This window comes from Caenorhabditis elegans, chromosome V (assembly GCF_000002985.6).
Source record: "Caenorhabditis elegans chromosome V".
Lineage (NCBI taxonomy): Eukaryota > Metazoa > Nematoda > Chromadorea > Rhabditida > Rhabditidae > Caenorhabditis > Caenorhabditis elegans.
Window position 1 is genome coordinate 20,713,683 of NC_003283.11, and position 15,596 is coordinate 20,729,278.

The window sequence follows — 15,596 nt, forward strand, 5'->3', positions numbered from 1 at the left end:
GATGGAACGACACTAGTTGTTATCATATCACATTTCCCATTTTATTTCGAATTTTGTTTTCATTTCTTCTTCCTTATTCCATTTTGTATAGTATTCAGTTTTTGAAAATAAAACGTCGTTTCAATAATCTAGTTTTCTCGTCTCTATCATTAATCGATAACGGCATTTTCCTCTTTACTATTACAGCTTACAATATTTTTGAATCATTTTTTTGTACGAAAACGTGTTCATTATTACAGTGCAAATATCACAACACAGAAGATATGTCGACGTCCGCTATGGTCGCAAAAACGTGAGTTTTTACTGGGGTTAAAAGTTCGAAAAGTCTTTTTTTATTTGTAAGTGAAAACTGCTAGTTTTTTGTGTGGGTAAATTTTTTTTAGAAATTCCCAAATTTTACAAAATACTCTGTTACTCAATATTCCAAATTAAATCTCAGTCATAGATGTTCACGTGATGTCAGGTTGTCCCATTACGGTTTGATCTACAAAAATTCGGGAATTTTTTCCCAAAAAAATGTGACGTTTTCACATTCCATGGAAAGTCAATCAGTTGAGAAGTCTGCGTCTCAATTCCCAAAAATTCTGGTAGATCTAGATCAAATCGCCATGGGACACTCTGATCCCACGTGGATTTTATTATTTAAAACATTACGAACTTCCCCCCCCCCCCCCCCCCCCAAGTTATCATAAAATATTAAGTTTGACAGTATAAAGTTCCTAGACGAATTGATGAAAGTTTAATTGAAAATTATAAAACTCCTACCTTGAGAAAAATTTAGAAAAACTTAAAATTTAACAAAACAACTTCTAAAAGTTCCAAAGTTGTCAAATATTAATTTTCAAAATCAAATCCCGGAAAACCATGAAATTTCCATTACTTTTTTGAAAAAAAAAGCCTCCACTCAAAAAGTTAATGTTTAACTGTTTTTTAGTGATCTTCTAAAACAAGTGCCATCATGTTCCTATCCAGTTCCTGTTCCATCTACTACAGATTTGGACGTTTTCTCATGGTCACGAATCTTCGAGAATGTGGCAGCAAGTGTACCCTTGAGGCAGGCACTTGAATTCAAGGTTTGATTTTTTGTTTCAGAAAAAAAATCATCAAAATTGCAATTTTAGACTCTTCACAGTGAAGCCTACAACGCAGTGAATCGAACTTTTCGAAAAACCAAAAAATTGAAAATTGAGATTTTGAGCACCGATTCGGAGAAACCATTATATTATGTGCAGGTTTGTAGATTTTGAAGTCAAAAAGAGTCGATCTGAAATTATTGTCAATTTTTCAAAAACTTAGTTTTTAAAAAAACTTAGAAAAAACCTTTAAAATGTTTTTTCACGATTATGATTTTTTAAACAGTTTCTGTAGAGTTGGAAGTATACACTGCTTACTTTCAAAAATTCAATGATATCGATATTTTAGATAAACGCCTAATTCAAAAGCAATGTAAAACTTTTAGTTAAAAACTACTTTTTGGTGGTAAAATATTCAAATGTTTAAAAATATTCTACTATATCTTTTCTTTTTAGGATTCCGCCACGAAAAACGTAGATGTTGCAATCGAAATGGTCCGATTTGTGTTGAAAAACGCGAGAAGCGTGGCAAATTTGGAGCTTAATTTCGAGGATGTTAATCTAAAAGCTCTGAATCGTGTGCTCGATGAAGTTTTGAATTCTGGTAAGTTTTTTTTTATTTTTCAAAAATTAATTTTGAACCTGAAAATTAACATTTTTGAATGAATAAAAAATATTGTTTCGCTGTAGATTTCCCAATTGTTTTTAAAGATTTTTTAAACGAAAATATTTAATTTTCAAAATTGAATGTTCAAAAAATGTTCAAAATTATTTCTCAAAAATTGTGTTCATCATTTCAGATCACGTAAAGCTGAAATCATTTCGTGTCCGCCGTCGTCACGCAGGACAATGTGTCACAAAAATTGGTGACGTCATTCGTCAAAATGCCACGTCACTACGCGAAATTTCACGCGTCGGGATTTCGGAGGCATCGCATGGTTTCAGTGAGAAGGTACTTTGGAAATTTGTAGATATTGAAAGAATTCTAATTTTTCAGTTGAAATTGGATAAATTCGGATGTATGTCATTTGACTTGGGATTCCAGCCGGCTCCCAATCAAATTCCCCATCACTTTATAAGGTTTGTCGTGGGACCTATTTTAGTCGAAAGTTAAAATTTTTTATCTTTTAGAATAACCGAATCCGGCGCTAAGATCAAAAATTTCTCGTTCACCAGCTTCTCGGGACTAGATCCATCAGACGAGGTTGTACAGAATATGCTTGATGGTGCTGAAGTCAAATCTATTAAGCTAACCATGATGAGTCCGCCTGTAATCGCGCCGAGACCGGGTTTTATGATAGGAAAGGTTGGTATGAATTAAAAAGTGAATTAGGTACTTACAATGAATAAACCGCATTTTTTGAAAAAGTCACCACTTTTTCCTAGTTTTAAAAATTGAAAGTTAATCATTTCTGAAATTCAAAAAATTTTTAAAGTCATAATGTCAAGCTCTTGAACTAAATTTTGAAAAACAACTTTTTTCCATATTATAATCAAATTTCAAATGACTGAGTAGGTCACGCTTACTTTTGGAATTTTCCGTTTCCCGGCAAAATTCAATTGTCTTCCTCGGTTTTTCGTCTTTTTAAAATGAATGCTGAAAAAAGTTGAATTAACCGGAAAACAGTAAACTTTAATATAGTGGGCCTTCCAAATTTATTTTGAAGAACTAATCAGAAACATTCTAAACTAATTAGCAATTTTCCAGATCCGCAGCGTTGAACACGTGGAGCTCGTAGAGATCGTCCCTGAACCGCAAAGAATAAACAAATTAATGGGTGTTCGTCACATCTTCGAGAAAGTATTCCCAAATTGTCATGACATTCTGTTCCTTCAACAATGGGAATAACATGTAAAAATCAATATTTGTTTCTGTGCATTTGTAAATTGTCTCCCATCCTGTGTAAAAATGATTGTTTGTACATAATAATTACTACGCTTTATAATAAGTATCATTTTTCTTTGTATGTAGAACCTTTTTTCGCCATTCTGATGACATACAACTTTCCACTTTACTTTTTTCCAAATGATTCCCAAAACCCTTCCCATTTCTCATGTAATTCGAGTCATTTAATAAGAAATTCAACAACAAATTGATTGAATAAAGTTGATTGAACAAATTGGCTGAAACCTGAAAAAATACTATTGAAAAAGCTACAGACCTGGAAAATGGAAAATGAGTTCAAACCAGGGATAGGCGGCAAACGATTTTTTCCGGCAAATCGGCAAGTCGGCAAAATACCGGAATTGATAATTTCCGGCAAATCGGCAAGTTGCCAGAATTTATAATTTCCTGCAAATCGGCAATTTTCGGAAAATTGTGAATTTGCACATTTTTTTTTCTGAAATTTCATAATTTTAATTTCAATCGGCAGAATAGTACGCATCCTATAAATGCCCCTACATCTATTTTGAAAAGTAAGCAAATTCTATGAAAATATCTTAAGTCAACAGGAAGAAATTTCAAAAAGGCACAGTTTCAAGTGTTCTCGTCCTGTAATAAACACCCACTAAACGATTCCGACAAATCTGATATCCGGCAAGTTGCCGGACTTGAAAATTTCCGGCAAATCGGCAAACCGACAATTTACCGATTCGCCAAATCAACTCTACCTATTTTTTCCAAATTTTTTTCAGTCATCTAATGACTGCTCTTTTTTGGGCAAAAAAATTTGCAAAATTGTGAATTTTGCCTTGAATTGCCCAATTTTGCCACTTTTAAATAGTTTAAAAAAATTTTTATTTTTGCCCAATTTTTTTCAGCCATCCCTTTTTTTGGGCAAAAAAAATAATTTTTCTGAAAACGTACAAGACCACCAGAAATAGAACAAAGACAATTTTCTTAAGGTTTGGAGATCAATTTTGAATCCTCTAGCTACAAAATGAACCATTTGAGAAGAGTTTCACAATTGTGAATTTTGCCTTAAATTGCCCAATTTTGCCACTTTTTAGTAGTTGTTAATGTGTTAAATTTCGATCCGAGCCATGCCAGAAGAACGGCTCCAGGAGAAACAGAGGACTATGCGGCGATCAAAAGAATAAGAATTGATACATTACAGGGGAAACAGGTTACCTAATCCACTCTCTCTATTTTCCTGTTTTTTTCCCACGTATACTCTATCTTTAATTTATTTCATTAATAAAACAATTCAACAACAAATTGATTTATATACAAAACCGGCATGATTACAGAAACATTTTAAAGCTTTCGGAACTCAGGCATTAGATTTTAGTAAAGTGAAGAAAAATGATAAGCATTTAAATCAAGAAAAAAGTGGGAAACTCGAAACAATGAATTAGATTTTCAGCAGCTCCTTTCTCTCATCAACCGTTCCAACTGTTTTCAGAAGCTCGGCTAGCTCTTGGAAATCCTTCCTGCAAATTTAAAGTGTACTTAATTTTTAATCTAAAAGAAAAACGTACTTATGCGTATGCGAATAGACCACAGAATCCCACATAATCTTTGCCAAATCGTAATCGTCGTTGGTGTCGAGAATGACGTCCTGAAATAGTTTTACGTTACATTTTGATTGCAATGTGGAATTTCAAGAAAAAAAATATATTTTTCAGAGAATGCTGGGTTTTCCTATATTTTATAAAAATTGTATTCTATTTTTCAGTATTAAAAAACCTTTGAAATAGTCGTTTTGAAAAAATAAGAAATTTGATGCATTATTTTTCTAACAATCAATTTTTGTTTATTTTATTTAATTACATTTTTAAAAAATTAAAAATTCAATTTGTTATATTTTTTCAGTTTCTTTCTAACAATTAAAAATAATTCAGTTAATAATATTCACAAATAAAAAGCGAACCTTGAAAATAGGTGCATTAAGTCGATAGTATGGTACACCCAATGAATGACACCAAGTTCTGCTCCTAGTGATCGGGGCTCCTTCGGTCGCAGTTGCCTGATCAATGACGACCAACGAGAGATTCTTCATACCACGTAGCATTCCGAATAGATCATTCATCTCGAAAACCGACGGATCAACCGGGCAGATCGGGGTGATTCCAGTGCCAACAGACAGCACACAGCCCATGTCGACCATTTTTTCGGGAATCTGAAATTTTTTTACAATTGAAATATTTTAGAAAAATAAAACATGTTAGATTTTTTGGCCAAAATTGTTTCTTATTTTTTCTTAGGTATGGTATATTTCTTGAAAATTTCCGGCAAATCGGTAAATCGCCGGAATTGAAAATTTCCGGCAAATCGGTAAATTGCCGGAATTGAAAATTTCCGGCAAATCGGTAAATTGCCGGAATTGAAAATTTTCGGCAAATCGGTAAATGGCCGGAATTGCCAGAATCAAAATTTTCGGCAAATCGGCAAATTGCCGTAATTGAAAATTTCCTGCAAATCGGCAAACTGTCGGAATTAAAAATTTCAGGCAAATCGGACAAATCGCCGGAATTGAACATTTCCGGCGAGTTGCCGAAAATGAAAACTTCCGGCAAATCAGCAAACCGGCAAATTGCCGGAATTAAACATTTCCCGCAAATCGGCGAATTGCCGGAATTAAACATTTCCGGCAAATCGGCTAACCGGCAAATTTCCGATTTTGCAAATTGCCTATAGTAACATATTTTTTATTCCAATAAAATTTAAAATTTCAAAAACTTTCAAGTTTATTAGATAACTTTTTCTTTTCAGACATTCTTCTTTTTTTTAATTTGAAACCAAACATTTTCAGTTTTGTCTCGATTTCCTCTGATAAATTGTAAATTGTAAATTTTCCCTCCCTTACCCTCATCTTCTGACACGTAGTATTGTAGAATCCAATGTCGGACATCAAATCGAGCACCGGATTGTTCGAGATCATTCCACCATCGATAAACTTTCCCTCGGAAGCTGAGAAGTATGTTGGAGCAGCGCTGCTTCGTCGAGTAGCTTTCCAGATTGTCAGTTCTGGAATTGGGTAAAGTTTTTAAAATAAACAATTTTATACAATGGAATCATTATAGCCAAATTGTTTTATATTTATATTGGTGCGTGGAAAACAATTTCAAATTCCTGAATTTTGCCACATGGCAATGAATTTAAATTGTTTTAAATTTAAAAACGTGGAAATAAATTTCTAAATGGTGCCATGTGGCATTAAATTTGAAATTTCCAAATCGCAAAAATTTTTAGAAAACAATCCAAATGACTTACCATTCGGATCGGTAAATCCTAAATCATTATTCTCCTTTTCAGAAATCGGAAGTCGATAGTTTCGGAGAAGCTCCAGTTGAACGGGAAATGTGTCGGCGCGGACGGTGGTACAGAAGAATCTGAAATGGTGATTGATTTGTTTCTATTGGCAATGTGAGATTATAAATAAATAAATAAATATATATATATACCGTATTTCTTCTATTAATATGGCTGCAATACTATTTTTCGATGGCCTTCCCGCTTGCAATACTAATAGGGAGTGCAAGACTATTAGCGAGTGCAATACTAATTTTCAGAACATTTTTCTGACTTTGAGCTTACTAGTTGTTTTCTGAAAAAGCTCGAATCTTATGTAAAAATTCAGAAAATTTGATTTTAATTGTAACATATAAGTTCAAAAACTTCAATCTCGTAGAAATGTTGTGAAAAACTGTTGCAAAATAGGCAAATTTTTTTGTTGAAATCCTGAAGATAACAAGACGGACCTGCAATAAAAAAGAGTAAACGCAAGGCTATTAGGGAGTGCAAGTCTAATAGGGAGGCCCTATTAATAGAAGATATACGGTATATAGGAACATAACATTGTATAATTAAAGTCCATGCCACTTTTTTCGAGATTATCGAAATTATTTTGAGCCTAAAATCAGAACAAATTCGGGAAACTTGAATTTTCAGCCAAATTTTGAAAATTCAGACAAGTTTTTGCTTTGTGTCATTATTGAATGTCTGTTTTAACTTTTTTTCCATTATCAATTGTAATTTTTTTCGTCGAAAAATTGCCCACTAAATATTATTATATAGCCTTTATTGCATAATAGACTATGTCATTTTGGCAATCGATAACCTAAATGTACTATTTTCTAGGGTGCATACACATCTTCTCGTCATAAATGTTACATCGCCACACTTGTTGTTTCCCACGGATGGTCCTTTATAATAGAATTCTATCAAGAACAATAGGTCGTAAATGTACAACCGGAAACAAGTGGATCAGCAAAATTGATCGAAAAATTACTTTATCTAGACTATGGTGGGAATTGGAGTGGTTTAATGAAAATAATACTTCTGACGTGGCCGTATCCCAAAATGTTTCACCACAAATAAATGTTACCGTACACGTTTCGTAGAAATTACCAAGTTTTTTAATCAGGCACCTGATTTCGGAGTTACAGGCATAAACGTGAAAAATTAGGGTTTTTTGAAAATTGGACCAAGCTCACTTCTATCGACTGTAACTCAGAAACGTGAGGAGGGACAACAATGTAACATACTGATAAAATGTAGCTGATGATGTGTACATTAATGTTGTAATCCATTACTTTTGTATATCTCTCATGGTTTGAAAGTTAGCACCGCTCAAACATAAAAAAGTCAATTTTGCAAGCGTTTTCGGCACTTCCAACAGATGTAGCGCTACCAATAAGCTATGCCTGGGTCTGAAAATGTACAGTTTTGTTTAACTAACTGTCCGATATGGCTGAAATTGCTGGGCTTGTCATTACTAACAGTCTTCTATACAACCGCAAAATAATATCCAAGAAAAAAAAATAATATCCAAAACTAGAAAAAAACGAAAAAACTTATTGAACCTAATACATTTATGATGTCACACCTGTATTAAAATCCACGTTTTTAATGTATTTTAATACAGTTGTGACGCCATTTTTCTACACTTTTTAATTTTCCGACGCTACTTGAATAACCGCATAAATATTATTTTGGACTATGGATATTACATATGTACCATGAAAAATATGTCACTTGTCTTAATAATTAGTAGAAAGTAGGCTAACATTTGCTCAAATGTAAACTATGGAACTTGAAAAATCGTGAGTAACCAAAAAAGTAAACGCCTCGACTTTCTTGAATTAATTTTCTACTAGTGATTCCCCATACTTGGTTTTTTTTGCGGAAGGTGTAGCTCAACTAATTGGAAAAGTACGGTCGTTTTGGAATAATTTTTCAGGAAGATCACTCTATCCAAAAGAGGCCACTGTTAAGAATAGTTTTGGAAAAAAAAATGAATGCTCTATCCCAAAGTTTCTTTCAAAACCTCAAACTTTTCTGGTCTAACATATTAACAGATTTCGTTTCTTCGATTCGTTTATTTTATTCGTTTTTTCTCCTAACATTTTCAATGCTGATTTGTTTTTCACTAGATCCTCTTTTCCTATTCAGAAATTTGCAATATTAGAAGATAATCCCCTACTCCTTCCCATTTATTCGTCCCTGCCCTTTCCAGATCCAGACTCCGCCCTTTTACTGGCTGCGCGTCTACCACGCCCACTAAGAAACGTGGAAGGACCAAATTGGTTGGATTACTCATTCATTGTCTTCTAGTGTCTGCTAGTTAGTCACTACATTCCTAGGCTCTTTTTTTTTCCAAAAATCTATATTTGCGAAAAAAAAGATATGTCTGCTACTTTCAATCTCTGTAATCTGCCATATCTTCCAATGAAGAATGCACTCCAAAACATGTCCATCCTGGATCTGTAAGTTATTTTTTGATGAAAAAAGTCCCCGATTTATTCTAATCTGTTTTAGCACAAAAATCTCCAAGGATTCCACGAAACTTCAAAACTTCGTCAAATTCGAGAGAGTGAAAACCGGAGGACTCGACGTGTACATGTCCGAATACTCTTGGAACACGAAAGAAGCGGGAACCATGTCGATTTGTGATGTCAGCGAAAATACAAGTCTCGACTACAGATCAAACCATCAGCAATTGCTGAAGTCCTGGATCTCATCCACGGAGAAGATCGCCCAACTTTTTCCAACGACTCTGAGAACATTCCAAGTGACACCACCAATGATCGCAGCGATTCTGGATTTGGAGACAGCAATTCCAAAAACATGTGACGTACTCATAATTCAAAATTATGTGCCAGCGGAAATGGACAGGTATCAAGAGTCGGTGGATCAGTTCATGGAGAAGTGTCATATTCGGGAAGGAGTCGTGTTGCACCATGAAGTGTATACGAATAGTCCAAAAGTTGGTTATTTTCAAATTTCCGAAGAAGAGCATTTACTGGGTTTTTGAAAGTTCGATGTTTTCAACAAAAAACATGTTATCTCATTTGCGATTTTCTGAATCAAAATTTCAATCTTTCACTTTTCTAATCTTTATTATTTATAGATGTTCCAACTCGACTATCTGTCAGTGACCCACTCCGATTGGATGGTACCATCGGATCTCGAGGAAATGGAGAACAAGATCGTCTATCTCGACAAAAGCGATTTCTACGACTCGGATATGAACCAATTCCTGCGAGAACTCAAAAGCGGATCATCTCACAGTCGACTCCAGATTCTATCGATCCAAGGCAACTCGTGGCAAAACTACTGGGATCCATCGGATGTGCTGGAGGGCCTTAACGCCGAGCTATGGAACCAAACGGAGAGAAATCAGCATTACTTTCTTAATGCCGAGCATCGAAAGAATTTCAAAAAGATCGCGGATCACTTCTATCCAGATCAAGAGGACGGTTTTGGAGCAGAACTGGAGCACGGCGTCGACTTATCAGAAGCTTTCGATTTTCTCAAGAACGATGGTACTCGGGTCAGCGTACGATTTGATGAGTTGATTCTTCAAGTTTTCGTGTGGCCCAACGAGAAACCATCAAGAAAGCGAAAAGCTCAGGAACAAGGATCGATTGCCAAAAGGTTTTGCTAATATTTATTTTCTGTTTCAACTGTAAAAATTTTCGTCTTTTGTAACTTTGATTTTCGTGTTTTATCTGTACTTTTTTACTAATACTAATGTAATACCAAATTTTTAAGTTTCCCGTATTATATTACTTAATTCTAATTTTAATTATAATATTGTTTAGTTTTTTTCATTTAATTTTGAATACTAATAAATTTTGGAATTTTTAATCTTCTATTTCCGAAATCCACATATTTTTGCTGAAAATTCACACACCTCGGATACTTGATATCTCCCATCAATCGATCGGCTCCGAAAGCTCTCTGAATGAATGTTTCCAGCGTTTTTGTGTCGTATGGACGTGTCCAACTATCGAATAGTTGATCTTTGAACATCAGATAGTATCTTTGAGCTTTTCGAAGTGAGCCACCAGTCATCATAGTCGACATGATATAGCATCCGGTAGACGTGGCACCGATCCAATCGAAATAGTCGATGAGCGGACGATCCAGGAAGGCTTCCAGGCAGATGAGCATCTGAAAATTTTGAAAATTGAATAACTTAATAAAAACTGAAAATGTTCGGTTTTCAGAATAATGGGGTTATTCAAGTAATTTTGCAAAAAGTATTTAAATACATTTATGACATCACAACTGTATTAAAATACATGTTCTTATGTATTTCTATGCATTTATGACATAAAAAAAGACATTTTCGTAATCTTTTCAACTTTTCATAATTTTTGGAATTTTCGAAAAAAATTAATTTCGCTTTTTTTCAAATAAAAAAAACACACATTTTGAATTTTTTGAAATTTCGAAAAAAATTAAGATTCGCATTTGTCAAATAGTTACGGGCGGAAATTAAATTTAGTTTTTGTCGGATTTTAGGAGTTAAAAAAAGTTTTCAAATTTTGTAATTTTTTTGAATTAAAAAAAACATAAACACAAATTTATTTGAAATTCTCTTAGTCTTGCACTATTCAAATATTTCAAATTAAAAATTTACCTGAACAGTAACGAGTCCACGAATACCTCCACCATCCAATCCGAGCACATTAATCACATTTGACGTTTTCTTCTTTTCCACCAACTCCTTCAACTTATTCTTAACTCTTTTCAAAGCTTCTTCATGTGGAAATGCTCTTGTTTCATTTCTCTCTGCGTATGCTTCTTCAACGAGTTGAGTATCCGGATCAAGTACAAATTCATATGGAGCCGATGCAGCATTATCACTGACATGAATATCCTTGACACGATCCTCCATACTTTGTTCGTCGCTTGACGAGGAACCCAGTTGGGTTTTGCATGACGTCAGACCAGTCTTATGCATACATCCGAATGCGCATCCAATGAATCCATCATCGCATGCACCAGCGCCGCAGATTATCAGAGCACGTACTATGTCCATTTTTGCTTCTCTGGAAAAATAGAACATGTTTGGAACAGATGTGTACGGCAATTTTGCCGCATACATCAAAAATTTGACAATGCAATTTTGAACAAAACTTTTTTTTTGATTTTGTCTCCAAAAATTTAGTAAATGACACAAAATTAAGTTTTTCTTTTGATTTTTAAGCACACACACACTACATCGAACTTTTTTCCAGATACTTAAAAAATTGGATCATTTTAAAAATAAACATTAAAATGTATTTAAAAAGTTCCAAAAAAAGATCCGAAAAATTCAATTTTCTTAAATCTTAAATTTTTTTGGTATTCCTAAAAGTTTAAATTTTTTAATATTCCTAAAATTAGAATTGTTCCTAAAAAACAATTATTTTTTTAATTCGAACGTAAAAAAAAACCCAGAAAATTCCTATCCGTTTTTTTTTCAAAAAATATTTTGAAAACCGAAAAAATTCCGTTTTTTTTATTGAGAACCGAAATATTGAAAAATCTTTCAAATTTGCCTACAACCAAATGGCTTAGAAATTTCACTATCCTTCTCACTTTTCTGTAAGTCGGGCGGCAATGTGACGTGGCGATTCCTTGTAGCGATTCTTAATGTCCGGTTTGGCTCCGAGGCACAACAACATTCGGGCAATTTCGGTGTTACCACGCTGAAAAATTTGATATAGAAGAGGGGAAACGAATTTTTCCGGCAAATCTGCCAAATTGCCGGAACTTAAAATTTCCGGCAAATCGGTAAATCGACAAATTGCCTGAGCTGAAAATTTTCGGTAAATCGGCAATTTGCCGGAGTTGAAAACTTTTGGCAAATCGGCAAATTACCGGAATTGAAGAAACCTACCGTAACCGCACAGTGCAACGGAGTATTTCCATTGATATCCTGAGCATCCATATCGACACCATATGCACTCAGAGTCATCACAAGACCGAGCTCATCTTTGATAACAAATGTGTGGAGTGGAGTCTGTTGGAGAGCATTTCGAGCTTCTGGATCCGTTTGATCGCGCTGAAATATTACTTGATAAGACTACAAACCAGCAAACTGCCGGAATCGAAATTTCCGGCAAATCGGCATATTGCCAGAATTGGAATGTCCGGCAAATCGACAATTAGTCGAAAAAAAATTGCTTTTTTCGGTGTCGCTGATTATTTGCCGTTCGTGTAATACGATGAAACTTACGAATTTCTCCATCAACAAGATAAGGCACTTCTTATTGATAGCACAATGGATTACGGTATTCCCTGTAGTTGGCTCAGTCTCTGTCAACCCGTCCTGCTTCAGCTCGAGCATTTTTCTGAGTGACACCTCGTCGAGCTTTCCACGTTTCATTGCTCCTATAATCGGATTCGCCATCTGAGTTGAATCGGACGATTGTATTCCACCACCTGGAAATATTGGTGTTCGATAATTAAAAAAAAAATTGCGATAAAAAATGCCGATTTTCATAATTGTCAAAAGTGTTTGAAAAAAAATTTCTCAACATTATTTTTTTTTAAATTTTCTTCATCCTTACCAAATCCTCTCAAAGTTTGACAATTCGACAGACACGCGTTGATAAGTGCCACGTAGGCTGGCGTATAGCCATTCGAATCCGTTTGATTAATCATTGTCTCGCATTTCTTCGTCTCCCATAGGATTTTAATTAAATCTCCTGATGATGCAGTGGCAGCCACGTGAAGCACATTTTGACCTTCCGAGGAGAGTATGTTGATGTCGGCGCCATGATCAAGCATCCAGCTAACCGTTTCGATTCTGAAAATATTATTTTTTTTTGTTAAAGTTAACCACGAATAACTATAAAAAAAGCGGAGACTAGATTTAAAAAAAAACAACATCTACAAAATAATCATACTGTGTATTTTGAACGGCAATCATGAGCGGTGAAAGACCTTCGGGTTGAACGATCAAGTTGAGATATTTCTTCAGCTTGTGCTCCTTCATATTCTCGAAATATTCCAATAATCCAATTTTCGACGAGATATGAACAGACTTCCATGTCATATTGTCCCGAAGCTCGTGGAAAATTGTGTGCAAGTAGTCCTTGATGTTCACATCTGAAAAAAAAACATGGAATTTGGCATTCTTTACATAAATTCATCTGCTTACTTTTCGGAAAAACGCGAAAAAGCTCTGGATTTTCACGACACCGTTCGCACAGAGCAACCACGTCGGCGAGCTGAAAATATTTATGATTTTTTTGAATAAATATAAATTATGATACCTTGTGACTTCTGAAAAGCGACATGACATATTTCTCATTATTCTCATTGTACAGAGTAATCGCCAGATGGTACAACGGTTTGTTCTTCAACTCCTCCTCTTCTTTTGCTCTGAGACTACAAATCATGCAAAAATTCGTTTAAAAAAAAATGAAAATAGGCTTACTCTTTCTCTTTTTTCTTCTTCGGATCCTCATTATCGGTGAGCTCATTTTTGGTGAGCCGTTCCTCTCGTGAGTCCTCCCGCTTGTGATGGTCCGGGGAAGATTGTTCAGCGACTCGGGCGTTCATCTCTTTTGTTAGTGTCTGGAATTTTGTTCAATTGATTGTTGAATTTTATTTATTGAAGTTCACCTCCAAACTGGCCACAACGGAGAATTCTCCATTGACAAGCTTGAACTTCTTCGGCGCCTCCACGTTCGGGTGAACTTTCTTGTACTTGTCCACGGATTCCATCGGAAATTCGGCGATTTCATCCATATCCTTCGGCACCCATTCATCTGCACCATTGTACACTGGGCTGGGCTTCACCAGTGGTTTTATTATCACGTTGGTGAGGGAAGAGAGGAATCTGAAATTTAATTTTTTGTTAGGCGTTCGAGTTTTGTGAAAAAAAGTTACTTCTCTTTGATACTGATTTTAATTTCGACATGCTCCGTCATTTCGAAATAATTGAATTGGTTTGTTTTTCTATCAAACAATAAAAAAAAGGTTTACACGTTTTCAAAAAATAGGGCGAGTTCGATGAAAATCAATTAATTTTTTTTCAAAATAATATACCGAATTGATCCTTTCGTGTCTTCTGCATCGTTACAGGACGATTCTGATGCTATTGAATCTGTATCCTCGCAATGTTTCTTCGTCTTTGCAGCTCCATCCGGAGCATCATCGTCCTCGCTTTTTCGTTTCAGGACCACAAGACGTTTGTTAGGACCTGGAATTTGGTGCATTTTTCAATGGCCGAATTGCTTAACACTTAAAACTTAAAACTCGACTATTTCCGTATTGGAGCAATTCGAGAAATTTGCCGAAATTCCAATTACCAAATTTTATGGGTATTTTTTTAAATCTATCAGTTTTTGCATTTTCCAAGAATTCAAAATTTTAGGGTGCATCTAAAGTCTTGAGAACAAAAATCATAAGGGTCCTCCCTTTTGATAAAAATCTTCAAAAAAAAATTTGATATCACGTCTGTATCGTCATACATGAAAAGAGGCCTATGAGTAATTTGTGTCAAATATGATGTCATAGTTTATTGATGATTGATGATTTCCAGTGAAAGTCAATTTGTTTTGCAATTCAAATTTGGCGCTAAAAACATTGGAACATATCGTAAGAATAAATTTTCGAAACAAAAACGCAACTTTTCGAAAAAACCTGCTTAATCAAATAATTAATTACACAAATGCCATTTTATGAGTTTACGAACATATTGGCAAAATAGTACAAACCTGCTACAATCGCTCCATCAGACGAACTACCAGAATGTCTTGAATCTGCCGATCCTTCTCGGCTACCACTGCTTCCAGCAATCGCTGTGACCATTGTATCAATCTAAACGAAAATTTAGATTTTTTTCATGATCAAACTTGAAAAAATCGAAATTCCTATATTTATAATGCGAATTAGAAGACAAAATAAATCAAATACCGCGATTTTAAGTGGAATCATCGTTTGTCAAGTGTAAATTCAGAATAGAAGAGAGCTAGAATGGAAATGAGCACTATATGTTTACTTATACAGGTTTTGAGCTAGTACTCATGTAAAAATGTTGAAAAACGCCAAAAACCAACAGAAACACCAGCATAACAAAGGAAAGAATAACACTTTGTACTCTACAGCGCGCCATCTGGGTCTGCCGTGTCGCCTAAGACACCAGAGATCAAATAATTTCAAAACACTTTTTTGAGTTGTTTACGCCATTGTGAACACTGTCTTTTTCTCTGCGTCTCTCACGTGCTCTTATTGTCTATGCAATCTCTGCGTCTTCTACATTCTCTCTTACCATGCGGTTAGCATCCCATAATGTGCCTATCAAATGTTGCCAGTTGAGTCCTGTGAATGCCATTTTTTATCTGAATATT

The 15,596-nt window shown here is 34.8% G+C and overlaps 3 protein-coding genes across 7 annotated transcripts; 2 read left to right on the top strand and 1 right to left on the bottom strand.

Moving 5' to 3' along the window:
- Positions 1 to 237: 237 nt before the first annotated feature.
- Y44A6C.1 (F-box C protein) lies at positions 238 to 3,190 on the top strand. The gene is made up of 8 exons (NM_075598.4): positions 238 to 292; positions 935 to 1,073; positions 1,122 to 1,232; positions 1,530 to 1,677; positions 1,874 to 2,025; positions 2,071 to 2,153; positions 2,205 to 2,379; positions 2,782 to 3,190. The coding sequence occupies exons 1-8, from the start codon at positions 264 to 266 to the stop codon at positions 2,920 to 2,922; spliced, it is 978 nt and encodes a 325-aa protein (NP_507999.1). The 5' UTR covers positions 238 to 263; the 3' UTR covers positions 2,923 to 3,190.
- A 996-nt stretch (positions 3,191 to 4,186) lies between these two features.
- ipla-3 lies at positions 4,187 to 15,590 on the bottom strand (the record flags this gene model as incomplete). Of its 5 annotated transcripts, none has more annotated exons than NM_001380888.1 (19): positions 4,187 to 4,448; positions 4,497 to 4,576; positions 4,889 to 5,137; positions 5,825 to 5,985; positions 6,232 to 6,350; positions 10,157 to 10,416; positions 10,889 to 11,300; positions 11,833 to 11,942; positions 12,134 to 12,298; positions 12,473 to 12,678; positions 12,807 to 13,045; positions 13,146 to 13,347; positions 13,400 to 13,469; positions 13,515 to 13,629; positions 13,679 to 13,818; positions 13,867 to 14,083; positions 14,293 to 14,446; positions 14,964 to 15,066; positions 15,518 to 15,587. In NM_001380888.1, the coding sequence occupies 18 exons, from the start codon at positions 15,055 to 15,057 to the stop codon at positions 4,370 to 4,372; spliced, it is 3,072 nt and encodes a 1,023-aa protein (NP_001366900.1). The 5 variants fall into 5 exon arrangements, with proteins under 5 accessions (NP_001366900.1, NP_001367027.1, NP_001368732.1 ...); NM_001380887.2 differs by having other exon boundaries at positions 4,192 to 4,448; positions 13,515 to 13,623; positions 15,518 to 15,590; NM_001380885.1 differs by having other exon boundaries at positions 4,370 to 4,448; positions 13,515 to 13,623; positions 15,518 to 15,580.
- On the top strand, positions 8,552 to 10,107 carry Y44A6C.2 (F-box associated domain-containing protein). The gene is made up of 3 exons (NM_075600.7): positions 8,552 to 8,726; positions 8,779 to 9,226; positions 9,371 to 10,107. The coding sequence occupies exons 1-3, from the start codon at positions 8,647 to 8,649 to the stop codon at positions 9,905 to 9,907; spliced, it is 1,065 nt and encodes a 354-aa protein (NP_508001.2). The 5' UTR covers positions 8,552 to 8,646; the 3' UTR covers positions 9,908 to 10,107.
- Positions 15,591 to 15,596: the final 6 nt, after the last annotated feature.

Bases quoted from the DNA above. Each gene is read 5' to 3' on its own strand.
- Y44A6C.1 (NM_075598.4), top strand. From the start codon at position 264: ATGTCGACGTCCGCTATGGTCGCAAAAAC. The intron at 293-934 runs GTGAGTTTTTAC...ACTGTTTTTTAG, and splicing joins TCCGCTATGGTCGCAAAAAC to TGATCTTCTAAAACAAGTGC. The intron at 1,233-1,529 runs GTTTGTAGATTT...TTTTCTTTTTAG, and splicing joins AACCATTATATTATGTGCAG to GATTCCGCCACGAAAAACGT.
- Y44A6C.2 (NM_075600.7), top strand. From the start codon at position 8,647: ATGTCTGCTACTTTCAATCTCTGTAATCTGCCATATCTTCCAATGAAG. The intron at 8,727-8,778 runs GTAAGTTATTTT...AATCTGTTTTAG, and splicing joins AACATGTCCATCCTGGATCT to CACAAAAATCTCCAAGGATT. The intron at 9,227-9,370 runs GTTGGTTATTTT...TATTATTTATAG, and splicing joins TGTATACGAATAGTCCAAAA to ATGTTCCAACTCGACTATCT.